Consider the following 18,398-nt stretch of genomic DNA (forward strand, 5'->3'; position numbering starts at 1 on the left):
CTGGCTATCTCCTCCTGGATGAACCGACGCCAGCTCAAACTTAACCTAGCTAAAACAGAGCTCATGGTCTTCCCGCCCAAACCTGGCCCTCCTCCTCCTTTCACCATTACTATTGATGGCATGACCATCAACCCTGTAAATTCTGCACGCTGCCTTGGGGTTATCTTTGACCAGTCTCTCTCCTTCTCTAACCATATTAATAAAACTGCCAAAACCTGCCGCTTTTTCCTCCGCAATATTGCCAAGATACGCCCCTTTCTTTCACAAGCAACAGCTAAAACACTTATCTATGCCCTTATCCTTTCCCGCTTAGATTACTGCAATCTCCTATTAACCGGCCTCCCAGACTCCCACCTCTCTCCCCTGCAATCAATCTTAAACTCTGCTGCCAGGATCCTCCTGCTGTCTCCTATGAGGGATCCTGCTCAGCCTCAATTAAGCTCACTAGCATGGCTGCCTGTCAAGCAAAGGATAGCTTACAAAATCCTTCTGTTGACATTCAAAGCCCTTCACTCCTCTGCTCCTCACTGCATTTCTTCACTGGTCTCCCTACATGTTCCTGGTCGTCTCCTCCGCTCCTCTCAGAGCCTCCGTTTACACCATCCACACCCACTGCGCTCTCTCGTCTTTAACCTTTCTATCTCGCTGCTCCTTACCTCTGGAACTCTATCCCTGAATCCCTCCGTAGGGAAAACTGACCCACTCTCTTTAAGAAAAAACTCAGCTGTTACCTTCTGGAGCACTAAGACATTATTTTGCCCAGTCCTGCGCTTAAGGGCAAATGCCCATACCTGATGCACTCTTACCTTCCAGTTTGTGCCTGTATGTTACCCAACCACTCAGATTGTAAGCTCTACGGGGCAGGGACCTCCTTCCTACTGTGTCTCATACCACATGGCACTTATATATATATATATACATATATGTATTTATTGTATTTATTTATTATATCACTTGTCATCCCTGTGTGTAATTGTGTATATTGTAAGACTGTACAGCGCTGCGTACCCTTGTGGCGCTTTATAAATAAAGTTATACATACATACATACATACAAGTACAGCTCTCTAAAGAGGGTGGGTGGGGACCACCCAAAGGGGTCATGTGACCAGTTCCTGGGCACTCCCTCCTCATGCATACGGTAATGAGGGAGGGGCCCAGCAGGGGATAAAAGCACGCATGCCCAGGTATTCTCTAGCTCATTCTGGAGGCCGCAACTTATGTTGGGGGATGGGCTCAGGACTTTCAACCTCTTGCCTCAGAGGGCACAGGATATTCGGTAACGTACTTAGGATTTCTCTGTGTTTTTATCCCCGTTTATTTTATTGACTGTTTTGCATGTATGTTTCTCTTTTGTAACATCTTTTTAAAACTGTACTGTTTACCCTGGTAATATTAAATATAAAATTTAATAAGTTTAGTCCTTTGGCTCTATATCAATTCCCATGTACCTTGTATGGCTGCTCAGGCCTAGGTGTATTAACTGTTTGGTGTGTGTATGTGTATTGGGTAGAGGGCAGATTCTGTGTAGATGCTAATTAACTAGTGGGCTGCTAGCAGGGGGGTAGGTTTGACTGTAATTTTAACCCTGTGGCTGCTAGTGTGCTGTTAAATTAGTGAGAACTATCCCTCACTGCAGTAGGAAAGTTGTGTGTGATATATTGGAGTAACTACAGTAGGTTTCTATCGCCTGTTAAGGATAGATGGTGGCAGCGAATAGTTATTTGGGGCGGTGGTGTGTTTGGGGGTGCTTGATGTTAGTCTAACCTGGGTGAAAGGTGACTGCGTGTAACCCCCTTGTACCTCGTCCCGGTGTCAGGCGCGTCTGTGAGTGGTGTTTCCTTGACAAGTACATTATACTGTAGTTCCTTTTATACACTATAATTTTTTGGTGTTACTGTTCCTTTAAACTAGCTACTACTGTGCTAGAGGCAAATGTATATGTATCTCTATGCCGTTACTTGCTATATAGCGTTTTTTTGTCACTCTGACTAAAGCCATCTCTGGCTGATTGTGACATAAAGAATCAGAAGGATAGGATGTTTGTAGGGCAGGAGGACTGCAAATTAGACAAATATATCTGAGAAAATACACATACAGGGAAGACAGCTTGGCAGCTGGTGTTATAGAATAAAGAAGGTAGTCTTTGGAACTGCTAAATTCAGGTAAACTCTGAATAAAATCTTGTTTGCTCTTCACAGAGGACTGGCAAGCTGGAATCAGATCAGAAAATGTGCTTTTCAGGTGCAGAAAGTGAAACTGAATAGTGTTCCTAAAACTTTAGAAATGCTACTGGCTAAACAAATGTCTGTCTTTTACTTCCATGACAGTAAATGCAGGACAAGTTAAAAAAATCAAAATAGGCCCTGGCAATTTAAGTGCAAAGCCCCCCCCCCCCAGCCAATAAATAGTGACTGGCATCTTATTGCAGCCCCTCTGGCATTTGCCAGAATCCACAGATTGCCAGTAAAGTCCTAGAGGAGGCACAGAGATGGTAACCGGAGGATCCATTCAGGCAAAAAGAAAGAATGTAATTTAGTGTGAAGAGGAATTCAGGCCTAAAAATAATAGGACTGGGCCATTATCTCCCTCATGGCATGGGGTTGGTTGACAGCTTTGCATCTTTAAACATGAAGTGCTGTAGGTTCAAACCAAAAATTACCAAACAATCAGCAGAAGTGGGCAAGGGCAAAAAAATAACCAGGGTTAAAGGAATAAAACTTGCTACATATGTCACAGGCACTTCTGGGATGTTATGGGTAATGGAAAAGGGAAAAAGAAGCATTCCTGTTGAGAGAAGTTTATTTTAAGGTATTGTTAGCACATCCAAGTAGAAAGTACTGACAAGGACGAAGAGACAGGAGTTAGGAAATCTGGTGTAACCTTATGGTAATGTAGGGCTCCCTGGACTCCCCAAACCCAGTCGCTACAGCAATACCTTTCCTGGAATGAGATTTTCTTACTCAGGCTTTACCCCTTGCACATGGTGTAGGCCAGGGTGTACTGCAACTAAGTATAGAACAAAGCAGAAATAGAGACTGCACAAAGTTTTGTTTTTTCACTGTGTGGTTATCCTGATGAAGGGAGGGAGTGCCCCCCGAAACGTTGATTTTTTTTTTGTGGTACATTGACATAATAAATGGGGTAAGCTCCACAGCTGAAATTTTGCTTGAGTGCAGTCACTATTTCTGCTTTGTCCTATACATTGTTGGGGTGCTGCCACATGCCTAGGAGACTTTGCGCTACAGAAAATTGCCTAAGGTGAGTGCAGTTGAGAATTTTTTGTTTGTACTGCAACTAAACCTCAGGTTGAGGTAAAAATAAGGGCACCAGTGGTTCTTGACTTAGACATGAAAAGTTTATTTAATGTCATTCATATGGGAGTTTCAGTTGGCAGTTGAGCAGGTTTTACATAGAGCATTATTCAGGTGTTATTAGAAACTATTATTTCTAGAAACTAGGAGAGAGTAGTGTCAGGAAGATCTAGAGTAGTGTTCCCCAACCAGTGACTCGTGAGCAACATGTTGCTCGCCAACCCCTTGGATGTTGCTCCCTGTGGCCTCAAAGCAGGTGATTATTTTTGAATTTCTGGTAAGGAGGCAAGTTTTGGTTGCATAAGAACCAAGTATAATACCAAACAGAGCCTTCTGTTGGCTGCCAGTCCACATAGGGGCTATAAAGTAGCCACTTATAGCTTTTATTGCTACTCCTAGAAAGCCTTTTCATGCTTGTGTTGCTCCCCAACACTTTTTCCATTTAAATGTTGCTCACGGGTATAAAAGGTTGGGGATCCCTGATTCTAGAGATATGAGGTACTGGAAGAGGAGAAAGTAATCAATGGCCTAAAGAGCTGCAAATTAAAGTAACAAAATGTTGCAAATGTAACAAATGTAAAATTTGAATTATATGATTTTCATTCCTCTGAAATAATTTTTATGGAATTAGTTTTGGAGTAAGATGCTTTGCAGTTTATCTAAGAAGGAGCTTCGGCTGTCGGCGGATGCCTGTCTGGAACGAAATACAGTCGGAGGATCACTGTTGAGAATTAGCGCCTGTCTGCCACTAGAGGGCGATATAACTGTGCCGGAACCTTTCTGCCAGTTCGAAGGGCTCGGAAGGGAGATATTCAGGTTGCAGCTCCGCTGTCACAACAACAGCGTACAGAAGCATTGTGGGAGCTGTCAGCCGCTTTCGGCGGGTTTTGTTAAAATGGCGCCGTTGCCAATGGCTGCAGATGAACAGACTGTTAGCGGCTAAGTGCAAGCTGGGAGGGACGGATCCGGGGCAGTGAAAACTGAATGAAACGTAGCCATGGCAGTTCCGGACCAAAAGTCTCCCAACGTTCTATTGCAGAATTTGTGCTGTCGGATCCTTGGCAAGGGGGAAGGTAATGCGGGCCACTGAGCAGTCACTTTCTGGCAGGCATGGCGAATATTGTATGCAGTTCAGGGAAGCTGCCCCTCTCTTGGCGCTGACTATTCAACGTTGCTGCAAGCTGGGGATGCTGGGAGATGTAGTCATTTAACAACTTATATGGTTTAGTTACTACACATCCATGGAAAGCTTGTTTTAAATAAAATGTGGGAGTCCTAGTTCACCAATGAATGAATGAATACTAGCTTTACATAGTACCTTATTCAATAGGACAGACAGTAAAGAGGCATTATAGTATAACATAATTATATTGTTTTATAGTTTAGAGTTAAGGTAACAATGATGACATGTAGGCATATAATTAGGAACCTCTTCATGTGTCTATATATTTTTGTATTCCCCTCAGACCCCCCCATCATATTGATATAAAATGTTGCTTTTTAGCATAAGTGGCAGTGCATCCAGTATAACATATGGACAAAATGATGGCACAAAGGCATATCTGCATTGTTTTGAAGGTTACATTACATGTAATCTAGAATAAGGAAATAAGTTTTGCTTTAAACCTTGTAGTGGAAATTCTCACATTAGATAGAATTGGGGTCTGCCTTCCTGCTTGGTGTTGCAGCATGGGAGAATTCATACAGTTAAGTATTGGATGCATGTTGAAGAGCAAAGTATGTGGCCTATGCACAGTAATTCATGGACAAATGTATTACTGAAAACTTACAGAAGTATATTATTGCTGTTACTAAAGGGAATGTAAAGTAAAAGTACAGGAATAGGACCTGTTATCCAGAATGCTTGGGACCTGGGTTTTCATGATTTGGATTTCCATACTAAAAGAAACATTAAATAGACCAAATAGAATTGTTTAGCCACCAGTTTGGATTTATGTAGTTTAGATCAAATTAAGTAAAAGGTATTGTTTTTTTTTTACAGAGAAGAAAACAACTAAACATTTTTGAATTATTTGCTTAAAATGGAGATGGCCTTCCCATAATTTGCTACTTTCTGGATAATGGGTTTCCAAATAAGGGGTCCAATACCTTATTTTAGATAAAAGGGCACTGATAGTAGGATACATTGGTACTACATTTGTGTAGTGCATTCTTGTGTTGCCTTGCCTTAAAATTATTTCCATGATCCACAATCAGCTCTCTCCCTGTTGCAAGCTTTTTAATTGGTGCATGTGCTGTAGAACAATTCAAATGCTCAAGGCTGTACATCATGGAGTGCTTGCATTTAGTTATACACAGGTGAAGTGTGTATCTGCTTATCACTGTTAAAAATGACAGCTGGTAATAGCGGTACTGAAGGTAAGATATAAGAATCTCATTTTGCTCAAACAACAGTGTTTCTAAGGTATTTGGGAAGAGGCTGGTGGAGTACTACCAATAAATGCAATTATACTTTTACTTTATTTATTGAGTCAGCTCATTGACAAGGGGTTTTAATTTTGGGTACCCTGGAATGTACAGTAAAGGAGAGCTAAATATTAACAAAAACTACTATAGATTATATAAATTGGGGGTGATCCTTGAGTCCTCTCTCTCCTTCTCTGACCATATTAACACCACTGTCTAAACCTGTCACTATTTCTTATGCAGTATTGCCAAAATCCATCCCTTTCTACTGCAACAGCTAGGCTGCTCATGCATGCTCTCATCCTATCCGACTAGACTACTGTAACCTGCTTCCTACTGGCCTCCCTAACTCCCATCTCTCCCCCCTTACAGTCTTAAGTACTGCTGCCAGAATTCTCATTATCATGGCTTCCCATTAAAGGAGAAAGAAAGGTAAAAACTAAGTAAGCTTTATCAGAAAGGTCTATGTAAATACAGCCATAAGCACTTACAGAAACGCTGCACTGACTTCTCTGTAAAAAGATTAGTTGTGTCTGTAATTCCTGTGCCAGAGAAACGCAGCTTCCTGCTCCCTCCTCCCTCAAGAATACTAATAACTCACTCTTCCCCCTTAGGAATGTGGATCTGAGCCAATCAGCAGGAAGCTGACTCATCGTCTAAGGGCTCTGGCACACGGGGAGATTAGTCGCCGGCGACAAATCTCCCTGTTCGCGGTCGACTAATCTCCCTGAAATGCCATCCCACCGGCCAAAAAATGTAAATCGCCGGTGGGATGGCATACGCTTCCTTTCAAGGCAAGGTCTGGGTGTGCAGGAGTGAGGCATTATGGGAACTTTCTTTACACAGCTCAGCATTTTTTCTTCCTGTTTGGCTTCTGATCATCTGAAGTTACCCTCACATATAGATTGTAAGTTCTACAGGACAGGGACTTCTATTCTCTTGTCCCTTTGATTCTTAACTTATTGCAACTGTAGCTTGTTTTTATTTGTATTTATTGTTATACTATGTATATTATTCTAAGTAGCACTTTAGAAATAAATACATACATACATACATAGATATAAATTAGTTGCTGTGCAGCCACAGGGCCGCAGCCATTCAAGCTGTATATAAAAGGAGAAAAGGGACAGGTAAAATAGCAGAAAACAGACAAACTGCAGAATACAGTAGTGTTACTTTAGATCAGTGATCCCCAACCAGTGGCACGTGAGCAACATGTTTCTCCCCAACCCCTTGGATGTTGCTCCCAGTGGCCTCAAAGCAGGTGCTCAATTTTTAATTCTGGTAAGGCAAGTTTTGGTTGCATAAAAACCAAGTATATGCCAAACAGAGTTTTCTGTAGGCTTCCAGTCTGCATAGGGGCTGTAAGTAGCCAATTATAGCTCTTATTGGCACCCCCAGAAAATTCTTTTATGCTTGTGTTGCTCCCTAACACTTTTTCCATTTAAATGTGGCTCACGAGTATAAAAGGTTAAAGATCCCTGCTTTAGATATACAGGTAGCTTTTAAATCTGTTTGCTCAAGTGTGAGAGTCATTTTAAAACATGTATCAAGGTGGGATAGTCTATTTTAGAATGGGTATTATGATGGAAGAGTTTGTGTTTGTATCTCTTTGTTTGCCTATCTAGGCTTATGGGTAGGCTGTACAAATACAGATATTGTTATTAGATATAAGGTTTTTAACAGTTTGTCTATGGAATGATCAGAACACACTTCCATGTTCAGTGTTGGTTTGTTGTTTTAGTTGACAAATGATGTTTTGCCTGGTTCAGAACTGGCCATCTTTACATGTATGGTGGCCATTTTACTAATCCTTCCCATGAAGCATCTCATCTCCAAAATGTTCCTCCACTATGTTCACTATGTGAGCATGTTCACATTATTTTTTAGTTATTTTTCAACTAATTTCAGATAGTATGCCAGAAATAAAGATTTTTTTTCAATTTACATTTTTGATTTTTCTAAAATTGTCTCAAGTTTAATGATCCTTTCTGGTGTTTCAGTCTTGTCAATAATCCAGGTGTCATCTCTAAACTGGCACAATTTGCTACATACGTTGATACATTTTTCAGCTGCATCTGTGTAAAGTTAGCAACTATTGTATCAGTTATAACAGCCAACACAGCTTTGTAGAGGAATAGGGAAGGGCAGAGCACGCAGATGTAATATCAGGCTTGTGTACACTACTGATCTGTATGCCCATTGGTATTAGTTATCCTTTTATTTCTGAGTATGACCTTGTATATAAATACTTGTTTGGTCCAGCTGATTAATTTTCAAATCCCATGCAGCATAGTAGTAGGCATGATGTTTTTTCCCTTTACAACAGTCACTGAACAAAACATGTATCTGCAACTGGCAACCACTTGAAATAAAAACATGCGCATCAATGTTTGCACTGAATCTCAATTCCTGATGTCAACTGGCAAGAATACAGAGGTATCAGTGCTTATGTTTGGCTTGTAGGTATGTATAGTTCATTAATAATGCAGAGTTGTACATCATGTTTCTCTGTTGTCTGCTTTGTCCACAAGCTAAACTGGAGTTAATGAGAGCTTGCAAATCTGAATGCTTAAAGCCGACTGCTATATTATAACTTTTGGATAAAGATAATTGAATTTCTATGGATATCACATTGCTGTTATATGCATCACACTAGAGGAATACAGGATTTTCCCTTTAGCTATATTAGCATAGTGATACTCCTGGGCCCTGGTTGTGCTGGCTTTATTTGGAACAACATTTCTAAGGATTATCTAAATACCCTAAATAAGTAATTCATAGTAACATCTCTGAACATACTTTTATTATAGAATGCTCATACTCGTGCTCATACTTGAAGGAAAACCTCAAAGTAAAAACATTCAAAATGTTGCCTTTGGGTACACCCTATGATGGTCATTAAGTCAGATATTGACTAAAATGGCAAAGCTACCGAGCACTCTAGTTTTAGGGCTTGTGTGACATGTTCAGTTTCTCAGAGAGAGTTCTGTTTGAATCTCTGGTATGAGCTTCCATATGTAATGCATCAGGGACAGGGGTGCCTTTTTAATATAGGATTTTTTTAAATTCATTCTGCGGCTTTAGCATAATCCAAGGTTAGAATCAGAGTTAGTTAGATTAGAGTTAGAATTAAACATATGTAATTAATTGTCAGTGTTGTTTACATGGAAACATTGATTATGAATCGATGTAATACCTTTCAGTAAAAAAAATATTTCTATAGAGTATGGATCAATATGTAATGTTTCTAAATTCTGAACACACAAAAACAGGCCAACACCTATGGTTCTGGATTTGTCTTGCACTTCTAAAAGTAATAGCACAATGTGACACTTCTAGAAATTTGGCGCCCCAACGTGGGAGTGAGGGGAAACATTAAATATATTTCCCTTTCAAAGTGAATAGGAATCACTCGTATATACAGGGTCCTGTCAAGTAACAGGCGTTGCTTACTCAAAAATGCAGGGCCTCCTTTTTGTAGCACCCAGTTCATAGCAACCATTCCCATTTGCTTTGAATGAGTGGCAATTTCTAGCATTTTAGCCACCACATTGTACACAATGTTACTAAATATGCTGGTTTCTATACAAGTTTACTACAGTTATTAATTTTTGTCACACAGATTTTTACCTGCAGCCTCACTGATTTATATATTTTCAAATGGTGGTTTGCATCTTATGAAAAGCTACATTTAAAATGAATTGCCCCTTTAATAGCTATAAACTGGAATATATTGTGCTTTGTAAATTTGACCTCATCTGCGTCTGGGAAAAAAATGTACCCTGTTGCTGTGCCCCAAACTTCTTTGCATGTTGTTTCTGTAATTCTTCGTATGCATCATGGTATTTTAGATTAGATTATTGTAAAATGTCAGTTTACCTGGGACCTTGAAAGCAGTATACACTCCATGGTGTTGCATGCACTTTAAAGAATCTATTGTAAAAAGAATTACAGCTGTTATCCTTTCTGCAATCTCCCATAAATGCTATAAATAAACTAGAAAAACTGTAAGTGAAATTGATCCATTTAGAGGTCACCACAAAGCTCTGCTTGACACACAGACCATTTTATATGTGATCAAGGCTACAATGTTTCTTCATGTTTGCTTTCAATGTACTCTATAGATTTAAGGAATTTATTTTTAACTATATCCTCAGCCTGGCATAGCATTAGTGTCATACTGGATATTTTGTGTTTTTTGTGTATTCTTTATTTTTTTCTTTGCTTAAATTGCAATGAACTACTGCGTGAATACAAATATTAGTATTGCATTAACAATTTACACACCCTGTATACTAGATTAACAATGATTTATCTTGATTTTAATGTCATGCAACCAGGTTTAGATCAGACAAACCTTTTTTTATTCATGATGCTGTTTTTGCATGCAAATTGAATTACTAGAACTTTTGAATTTTAAATAAGTTTAAAACCATACTGACACACTTAGGGGCACATTTACTAACCCACGAACGGGTCGAAATGAGTCCGATTGCGTTTTTTTCGTAATGATCGGTATTTTGCGATTTTTTTGTATTTTTTGCGATTTTTTCGGCTTCTTTACGAATTTTTCGTTACCAATACGATTTTTGCGTAAAAACGCGAGTTTTTCGTAGCCATTACGAAAGTTGCGTAAAATCTGGCGATTTTTCGTAGCGTTAAAACTTGCGCAAAAAGTTGCGCTTTTTTCGTAGCGTTAAAACTTACGCGAAACTTTGCACCATTTAAGTTTTAACGCTACGAAAAAGGCACAACTTTTCGCGTAAGTTTTAACGCTACGAAAAAAGCGCAACTTTTTACGCAACTTTCGTAATGGCTACGAAAAACTCGCGTTTTTACGCAAAAATCGTATTGGTAACGAAAAATTCGTAAAGAAGCCGAAAAAGTCGCAACAAATACGAAAAAGTCGCAAAATGTTCGTTTTCAAGTCGGAACTTTTCCAATTCGGGTCGGATTCGTGGGTTTGTAAATCAGCCCCTTAATGTAAAATTCTGTTGGCTGAAATGTCTGTATTTTTGGAGCTTTAGTATTTCTATTCATTTTTATTCATTCCTATGGAGTTTTTAGAAGTGTATTTATCAAATGGTAAACGCTAACTTTCATCCATTGATAAATATGCTTTTAAAAATCCCATAGGAATGAATAGAAAGTGGGTGACTTTTTCAATGGTGAGCTCTAATTTCACACTTTGATAAATATGCCCCTAATAGTTCTTCCCAGTAAAAATATACTTCTCAATTTATAATTCACCAGTATATAAAAATTCTGTAGGCTAACACCTGCAACCCACTTCAGCAATGAAGCTGGCCATACACATAGATCCGCCAAACAAGTGGTTCTTGGCAAACTACATGATGGACCAATTAAGACAATAAATACTAGTATTGTGGCAAAATATTTGTTTTTGATTGTTTTTTTTTCCTGTTTTGTTTTTTTTTAGCTGATGTGGCCCAGCAGTTTCAGTATGCAGTGAGAGTAATAGGCAGCAACTTTGCTCCCACAGTCGAAAGAGATGAATTTCTTGTGGCTGAAAAAATCAAGAAAGAATGTATGTAATCTAATTTTCAGATGCATCTTTTATTATGCAAATTGCACTTAAAGGAACAGTAACACAAAAAAATTTTATATATTTTAAAGAAATTAAACTATAATGTACTGTATGTATGTTTGCTTCAGAAACATTGCTAGAGTTTATATAAACCCTGGTGTGTAGCCATGGGGGCAGCCATTCAAAAGAAGAAAAGGCACAGGTTATATAGCAGCTAACAGATAAAAACTGTAGAATACAATGGTGTCTTATCTGTTATTTGCTATGTAACCTGTGCCTTTTCACCTTTTTTCCAGATTGAATGGCTGCCCCCATGGCTACTTAGCAGTGTATTTATATAAATTATAGTAGTGTTCCTGAAGCAAACACCCGAGTTTTACCAGTGCAGGGCAACAGTACGTTATATTTCAATTACTATAAAACACTTTCATTCTTTGGTGTTACTGTTCCTTTAAGCGTTATGTATAATTATGTGTAATGCTTAGGACCTGAGTTTTCCAGATAAGGGGTCTTTCTGTAATTTGTATCTCCATACCTTAAGTCTGCTGAAAATGATTTATATAAACCTATTAGGATTGTTTTGCCGTCAATATGGAATAATTTAACATAGTTGCCATCAAGTACATTGTACTATATTACTGTATTATTACTGCACAGAAAAGTAAATCATTTATAAAAATTCTAATTATTTGTTTAAAATGGACTCTCATAAAGAGCATAAATATAATTGCCTGCAAAGTTCCAGTATTTTTTTTTTATTTTACTTTTGGCAGTTGTGAGACAACGGAGGGAAGCAGACGGTGCTCTCTTTTCAGAACTTCACAGAAAGCTTCAGTCACAGGTATATTTAAGCTAAAGTATTTTGACTAAACAGCTTTACTTTACTTTCCTGTGTGTGTGTGCTTGGAATGCTACTTAGAGCAGCTACTTTTAGTGCACTCACTAAAACTTTAGTGCTGTCAGCAGGCAGTTGTAATGAAGAATGCTTTGGCTGCTGTGCTTGAACGCACACTGACCTGTCTCTGCATTCCGTGCTAAAGCTGATGGCCAAGACCCAGGAAGGTCATTTTAACTGTTATAAATGGTGAGGTTTTTTTGCTGTATTAAACCCACAAAAACCTTTTATCTTCTGAGTTAATGAGAAACCTCTTGCATCCAATAGATTTTTTCTTATTCGATTTTTATCACAAAGGAACAAACTCTATGGTAGGTTTATTTATAGGGGTATTTGCTCTATTACTTTGACATTACAGTGATTTTGATTTATCTTATGGTCTTTTAACTTTTTCAGTCCACCAGTGTTTTCCATTTGAAGGTCAAATGCACCATTGATTAGAAAAAAAATTGAGGAAGAGTTAAGCAGTTCTTCACTTTGATGTATTTGTACTTGAATATACCATTAAGTGCCCGGTGTGCCTAAATTAGATTTTTTGGTTCGATTCTTAAAGCTAGACACCTAATAACTATATTTCTGGTTATATTTAAATTATGTTGTGTTTATTGTTATCTTCCAGCAGTATTTGTACCTGCTTTGTGAATAATAATTAAGGATTTTTACCCATGGGCATTAATAGCTTGATTCAGATGCCTTTTTAGAAAATTTGGATTCATGTGTTGTGCATATCTATGTTGCAGCCTCACCTTGATTTATATGTGCATGAATACAGTACCTTCTTTTGATACTCTGATATCTCTTGAACCTCCGAATGAATTCAGTGCAGCCTCCTTCTTATTGCTGTGGCTACAGTTCCACCTAACCTTTATGGAGCTGTCAATGACCATGACTCTTACAGTGACTGACAAAAGAAAAACAAATTATATGCAGGAGATATTACAGGTATTCAGCCCATGTGTAAAGTCATTAAGACTTGATCAGAGATTATAAAACATGTTTTATGTCTATGATTTGAACATAGAAACTTTACTAGCTTACTTATAACTCAACTTGTTACATAGTTATAGTTACATAGTTACATAGGGTTGAAAAAAGACCTGTGTCCATCAAGTTCAACCCATCCAAGTAAACCCAGCACACCTAACCCACACCTACCAATCTATACTCACATACATAAACTATAAATACAACCACTAGTACTAACTGTAGATATTAGTATCACAATAGCCTTGGATATTCTGATTGATCAAGAACTCATCCAGGCCCCTCTTAAAGGCATTAACAGAATCTGCCATTACCACATCACTAGGAAGGGCATTCCATAACCTCACTGCCCTCACCGTGAAAAACCACCTACGCTGCTTCAAATGGAAGCTCCGTTCCTCTAATCTAAAGGGGTGACCTCTGGTGCGTTGATTGTTTTTATGGGAAAAAAGAACATCCCCCAACTGCCTATAATCCCCTCTAATGTACTTGTACAGACTTGTGGTGCTCTAGCTGTTGTTAAACTTCAACTTTTAGAATTTAGGAGCAATGAGATGATTTATGTATTTATGTATATAAAGAAAAAACATTTTTAAGTTGTTGTACCATATATTATGTGCTTTGTACTTATTTTTCCCGCCACCCCAGAGATCCCCTTTGATGACTTTTCTCCCCTACTGATAAACTTGCTCTAAATGTACATTACAAAGAAATAAAGTATGATATATGCATACAGTACATACATACAAGTTATTCTTTGACCAGATATGTAAATCTAAAAGTGTTCTTTTTCTTTCAGGGTGTTTTGAAAAACAGATGGTCTGTACTCTACCTCTTGCTTAGCCTTAGCGAAGATCCCCGGAAGCAGCCAAATAAGGTGTGTAGCCAAACACTGACATCTTTCTTGTTATAGGATATCTTAAATGGCCGTTAACTCTTTGATATGCGACACTGAATGCTAGTTTAAGATAGATCACAAATCCAAAAGGGAAAAGTAGAAGTTATGGCTCTGGCAATATGACTGTTCTTTAAACAGCACTAGAAGGGTTAATGGGGGTATTATAAACTTGTTTAACATAAGCTTAATCACTAGGGCATGTGCTCACAGCTATGTCCTGCTTATATGCTCACATAATAATTTGCGCTAAATGTGAATGAGTTTGCTGAAGATGTAGGGGGGCTGAAGCATAAACACGAAACACCTTCATTAGAATGCCTGTTTGTTAGCCTACTAAACTGGCATACAATACATATAGCAGAGAATTTATTTTACCCTCCTATACAATAAACCCTTAAGGTAGGCATAGACTGGCCTGACCTGTACAGTATCCAATCAATTACCGTGTGGGCCAAATGGACAGATATTGTCCTAAAGGCCATACCCATGCATGGCCATTTTTGCATTGTTCATTTTTTATCAGGACAGCAGGAATGGAAGAGAAGTCATTGATTCAGCTCCTCTACCTTTCCTTTCATATAATGGAAATCTATAATTGAAACCTGTCCAACTAAATGTGCTTAATATACTAAATGGGAAGTGCTACAAATTCAGGTTGCTGCTTATGACTGGATCAAAACAGTAACAAAGAAATATAGTGTATTCAAATTGTATACATTCATTTACTAGAAAGCTTGTAAAAACTGTATCACAACTTTGCCTTGTGCTTTTATTGCAGACCTCTAGTTATGCTGCATTGTTTGCCCAGGCTTTGCCTCGTGATGCCCATTCCACACCATACTACTATGCTAGGCCACAGAGCCTGCAGCTCAGTTACCAGGATCGGAATGTGCAGTGTGCACAGAATGCTGCAAGCATGGGCAGCAGTGGGATCGGTAGTATTGGCATGTATGCTTTAAATGGGCCAACACCACAGTCCATTATCCAAGGGTAAGTATATAGGTGTGATCTGTAAACAGAAATAGTAAAAGACTTCTCAGGTCCAACAACATTTAATACAGTCATCAAGGAAATTATAGGAGTCCGATCCCTTAAGCTGTGTGGATTTCATTCTAAATATATTTTAGAAACCACTGGTTTTACATTTTTACATCTGACATGTAAAATTCAATATTTTAATGGAAATGTAATTAGTCGTAGTTAAATGTGAAAATGAGCAAAATATTTTAAAAGGCCATGAATAAAAAGAACGAGGCCCTGTTTTATGTATCTTGCCATGGTGAGGACTAGCCTACTACATACTGTAAGTATTGCTTTCTTTTCTAGAGAATCTTATTTGGAACACTGTCATTTTCGTTTATTTGACTGTGCTCTTTAAGCTGGTAGTGTCCTCTACTGTTTCTGTTTCTTAAATAGAAAACCTAGCATGTTCCATTATATCTCCAAAGCAAACAAAGGGAGCTTGTGTTCACCACTAAATTTGAAACCATTAGGCAGGGGTGTGATAAGGCTGTGACCACAAAATGAATGCAAACCGCAAGAAGAGGTCCTCACCCATTCACCCATTATCGATGTGTGTGTGTATGTATATGTATATGTGTATATATATATATATATATATATATATATATATATATACCGAGTATACTCGAGTATAAGCCGAGGTACCTAATTTTACCTAAGAAAACTGGAAAAACCTATTGACTCGAGTATAAGCCCCTCAATGGTGCAGCATGAAAAGCATCCATATACCGGTATACAAAATCTTTAATCCCATAACTAAATATGGCATTTCTGTATTAAGTACAGTAAATTGCTGCTCTGGATGTCACTTCAATGAATACAAAATTATTCTATATAAATATATATATATAAATTGATAAATACAGTTGAGAGGACATATCTGAATGAGATACCCTACATGTAGTATTTGTCACTATCTCCATCTTTGCTATTGGAAGTGTGGGACCTAGGTGGAGGCAGGAGTTTAGGGGACCTACATAAATAGCAATTTCAATATATATGTTTATAGGTAAAACAAATCACATTCTGGACGTTTTTTGATGGACTTCAGCTGTGAGGCCCAGGAACATCTTGTTATGGATTCTGCTAATCAGCACCTAATAAACATGTCTCACTTACCACAAACATTTGAGCAAACCCTTAGCACACACGAATCTGCATTAGAATAAAGTATGTACCACAACGAATTTGAGGGCAACGCATCCCTTAACGGCTCGCCGTAACACCAGGGTACATTCCCACAGCCGTAAAGAGAGTGTGCCTGCCAATCCTACACTCACCCCACAACTATCGTTCCATTTCATGGCAAGCGATCTTCAAGCTACAATGCCCATATTTGCTGACTTCGTTTGCTACGTGCTTATAGTTCAGCGCCATCTAGTGGCCGCAAAGCAACATCGCCAAGACGCCTCTCAGTTGCGTCACGCTAAGCCGCGGGCCCTATTGGTTGGCCACCTTGCTGTGGCAACAGACTTTTACACTACACGTCTTTATTTTACCGAAGCCTAGAGGGCCGAGAAAGGACGTGCGGTGCAGCGATCAACTGTTACAGAAAGGCCATCACTAGCGGCCGAGAGGGCAGGCACTGCAGCTCATTACCCGGGCAGTGAGACATTATGGGGCAAAGGAATATCACACATGCGCGGTATGTGACCTCATGCGACTTTAACAGCTTGGGCTCTGGCGGAGGCGGGCGCCGCACAATGGAGTCAGACGGGTGGGTTAGTAGAAATCGCGGAAGGAAGCTTTGCAAGTTTGAGTGCAATATATACCCGAGTATAAGCCGAGGGTCACTTTTTAAGCACATTTTTAGGGCTTAAAAACTCGGCTTATACTCGAGTATATACGGTATATGAAATTAAGCAACTAAGAAATGCCCTCCCCTTCAAACAAAACCATCCTGTATGTGTGCAAATTTAATAGGAGGGTATTCACTTTCACTGTGCATACATGGCAGACTGTAGGCACAATAACATAAATCTTAGGATATGTATAAACTTTTTGTGCACCCTCTCGCATCCTGAACACTGCATGGAGCCATTATTAGAACGCACATCCTGAATTGGCTACAGATAAATGCAGCAGCAAAACTTGGCTTGGATTACCTTGGGAAAGTACATCTGAGGTAAACTCCCAGGACAGACTGTAACTTCCCCTATACATAGATTGCTGCTTATTCTTGAGGAGGAGTTGTTAAGATAAAATAAGGACAGGCCTGAAATAAAATATACTAATTCCTTGCTAATATTTGCATACAGTGAAATGAATTTTCTGAAAATTAGGACCATTTGCCTTTACTTGCTTTTATACAATCATTAAATATTAGAATTAAATAGATTACTGGTATATAGGATTTCCAACAATGAAGGATACTAGAAATCTATTTACTACACAGAACTATTGTGTTGTATTTTGGGATTTTTCTTTGATTGCAGAATAAGGTTATGCTGTAATAAGTCTAATGTGTTTTCTTTCAGACAGTCCTATCAAACTCCGAACATGGGAGATGCACTTCGTCAGCAGTTAGGGTCTCGCCTTGCTTGGACTTTAGCAGCTGGTCAGCAGCCATCACAACAAAGCACTACCACCAAAGGCCTTCCCAATACAGTATCACGAAATGTGCCAAGGACTAGAAGAGAAGGAGACTCAAGTGGTGAGAATAGAAATGCAGCTCTGGTTTCATGCCTGTTCTGCTAGGGGTTTAGGCTTAGAAAATGCAGGGAATATTTATTTTATTATTTCACAGCACAGAATTGAGGCTTGATAGACAAACTTTGCATCCTTTTGCAGCTGACAAAATTTTAAGTATATAAAGGACGTCTTCACTTTCAAATAACCCCCCCCCCCCCCCCCCCCACTAGGGCAACTTATTTTCTTTTCAGGAATACTGTCAGCCCACATATTTAAAAGGGAGGACATCATTTAGATTTTTTCTCCTGTGAGACAGAGAACTGTGTGTAGCAATCATGCAGCTATCATTGTGCACCCTAAAAATGCTAGAAAATACTTGATATATCCAGAGTCAGATTAAAATAATTCCAGAGCCATATTCACATCATTTTTAGAGACACATACCTTTTAGTCATATTCTGCATTATTTTCACAGTAAATGTATTTTTTCTGGAATAACCCAAATTTATATGGATTTATTTTTCCCTTTTTTTTAGGGTCTGTTGAAATTACAGAGACAGCTTTAGTGAGAGACCTTTTGTACGTTTTCCAGGGAATTGATGGGAAGTTCATAAAAATGTGCAATTCTGAAAACTGCTACAAAGTAGACGGCAAGGTAAAATAAATGAGTTGTGAA

At 38.7% G+C, this 18,398-nt stretch overlaps 1 protein-coding gene across 2 annotated transcripts in view; it reads left to right on the forward strand.

Moving 5' to 3' along the window:
* The first annotated feature begins 4,076 nt into the window (after nt 1-4,076).
* tubgcp3 (tubulin gamma complex associated protein 3) overlaps nt 4,077-18,398 on the forward strand; it is a 47,847-nt gene continuing 33,525 nt past the window's right edge. Inside the window, exons 1-7 of one of the 2 annotated variants that reach the window (XM_012956248.3) lie at nt 4,077-4,386; nt 11,184-11,291; nt 12,065-12,132; nt 13,970-14,047; nt 14,847-15,058; nt 17,569-17,744; nt 18,259-18,377. In XM_012956248.3, the coding sequence (XP_012811702.1) occupies nt 4,311-4,386; nt 11,184-11,291; nt 12,065-12,132; nt 13,970-14,047; nt 14,847-15,058; nt 17,569-17,744; nt 18,259-18,377 (837 nt within the window). In that variant the 5' untranslated portion in view covers nt 4,077-4,310. 2 annotated transcript variants of the gene reach the window in all.

This window comes from Xenopus tropicalis, chromosome 2 (assembly GCF_000004195.4).
Source record: "Xenopus tropicalis strain Nigerian chromosome 2, UCB_Xtro_10.0, whole genome shotgun sequence".
Taxonomy (NCBI): domain Eukaryota; kingdom Metazoa; phylum Chordata; class Amphibia; order Anura; family Pipidae; genus Xenopus; species Xenopus tropicalis.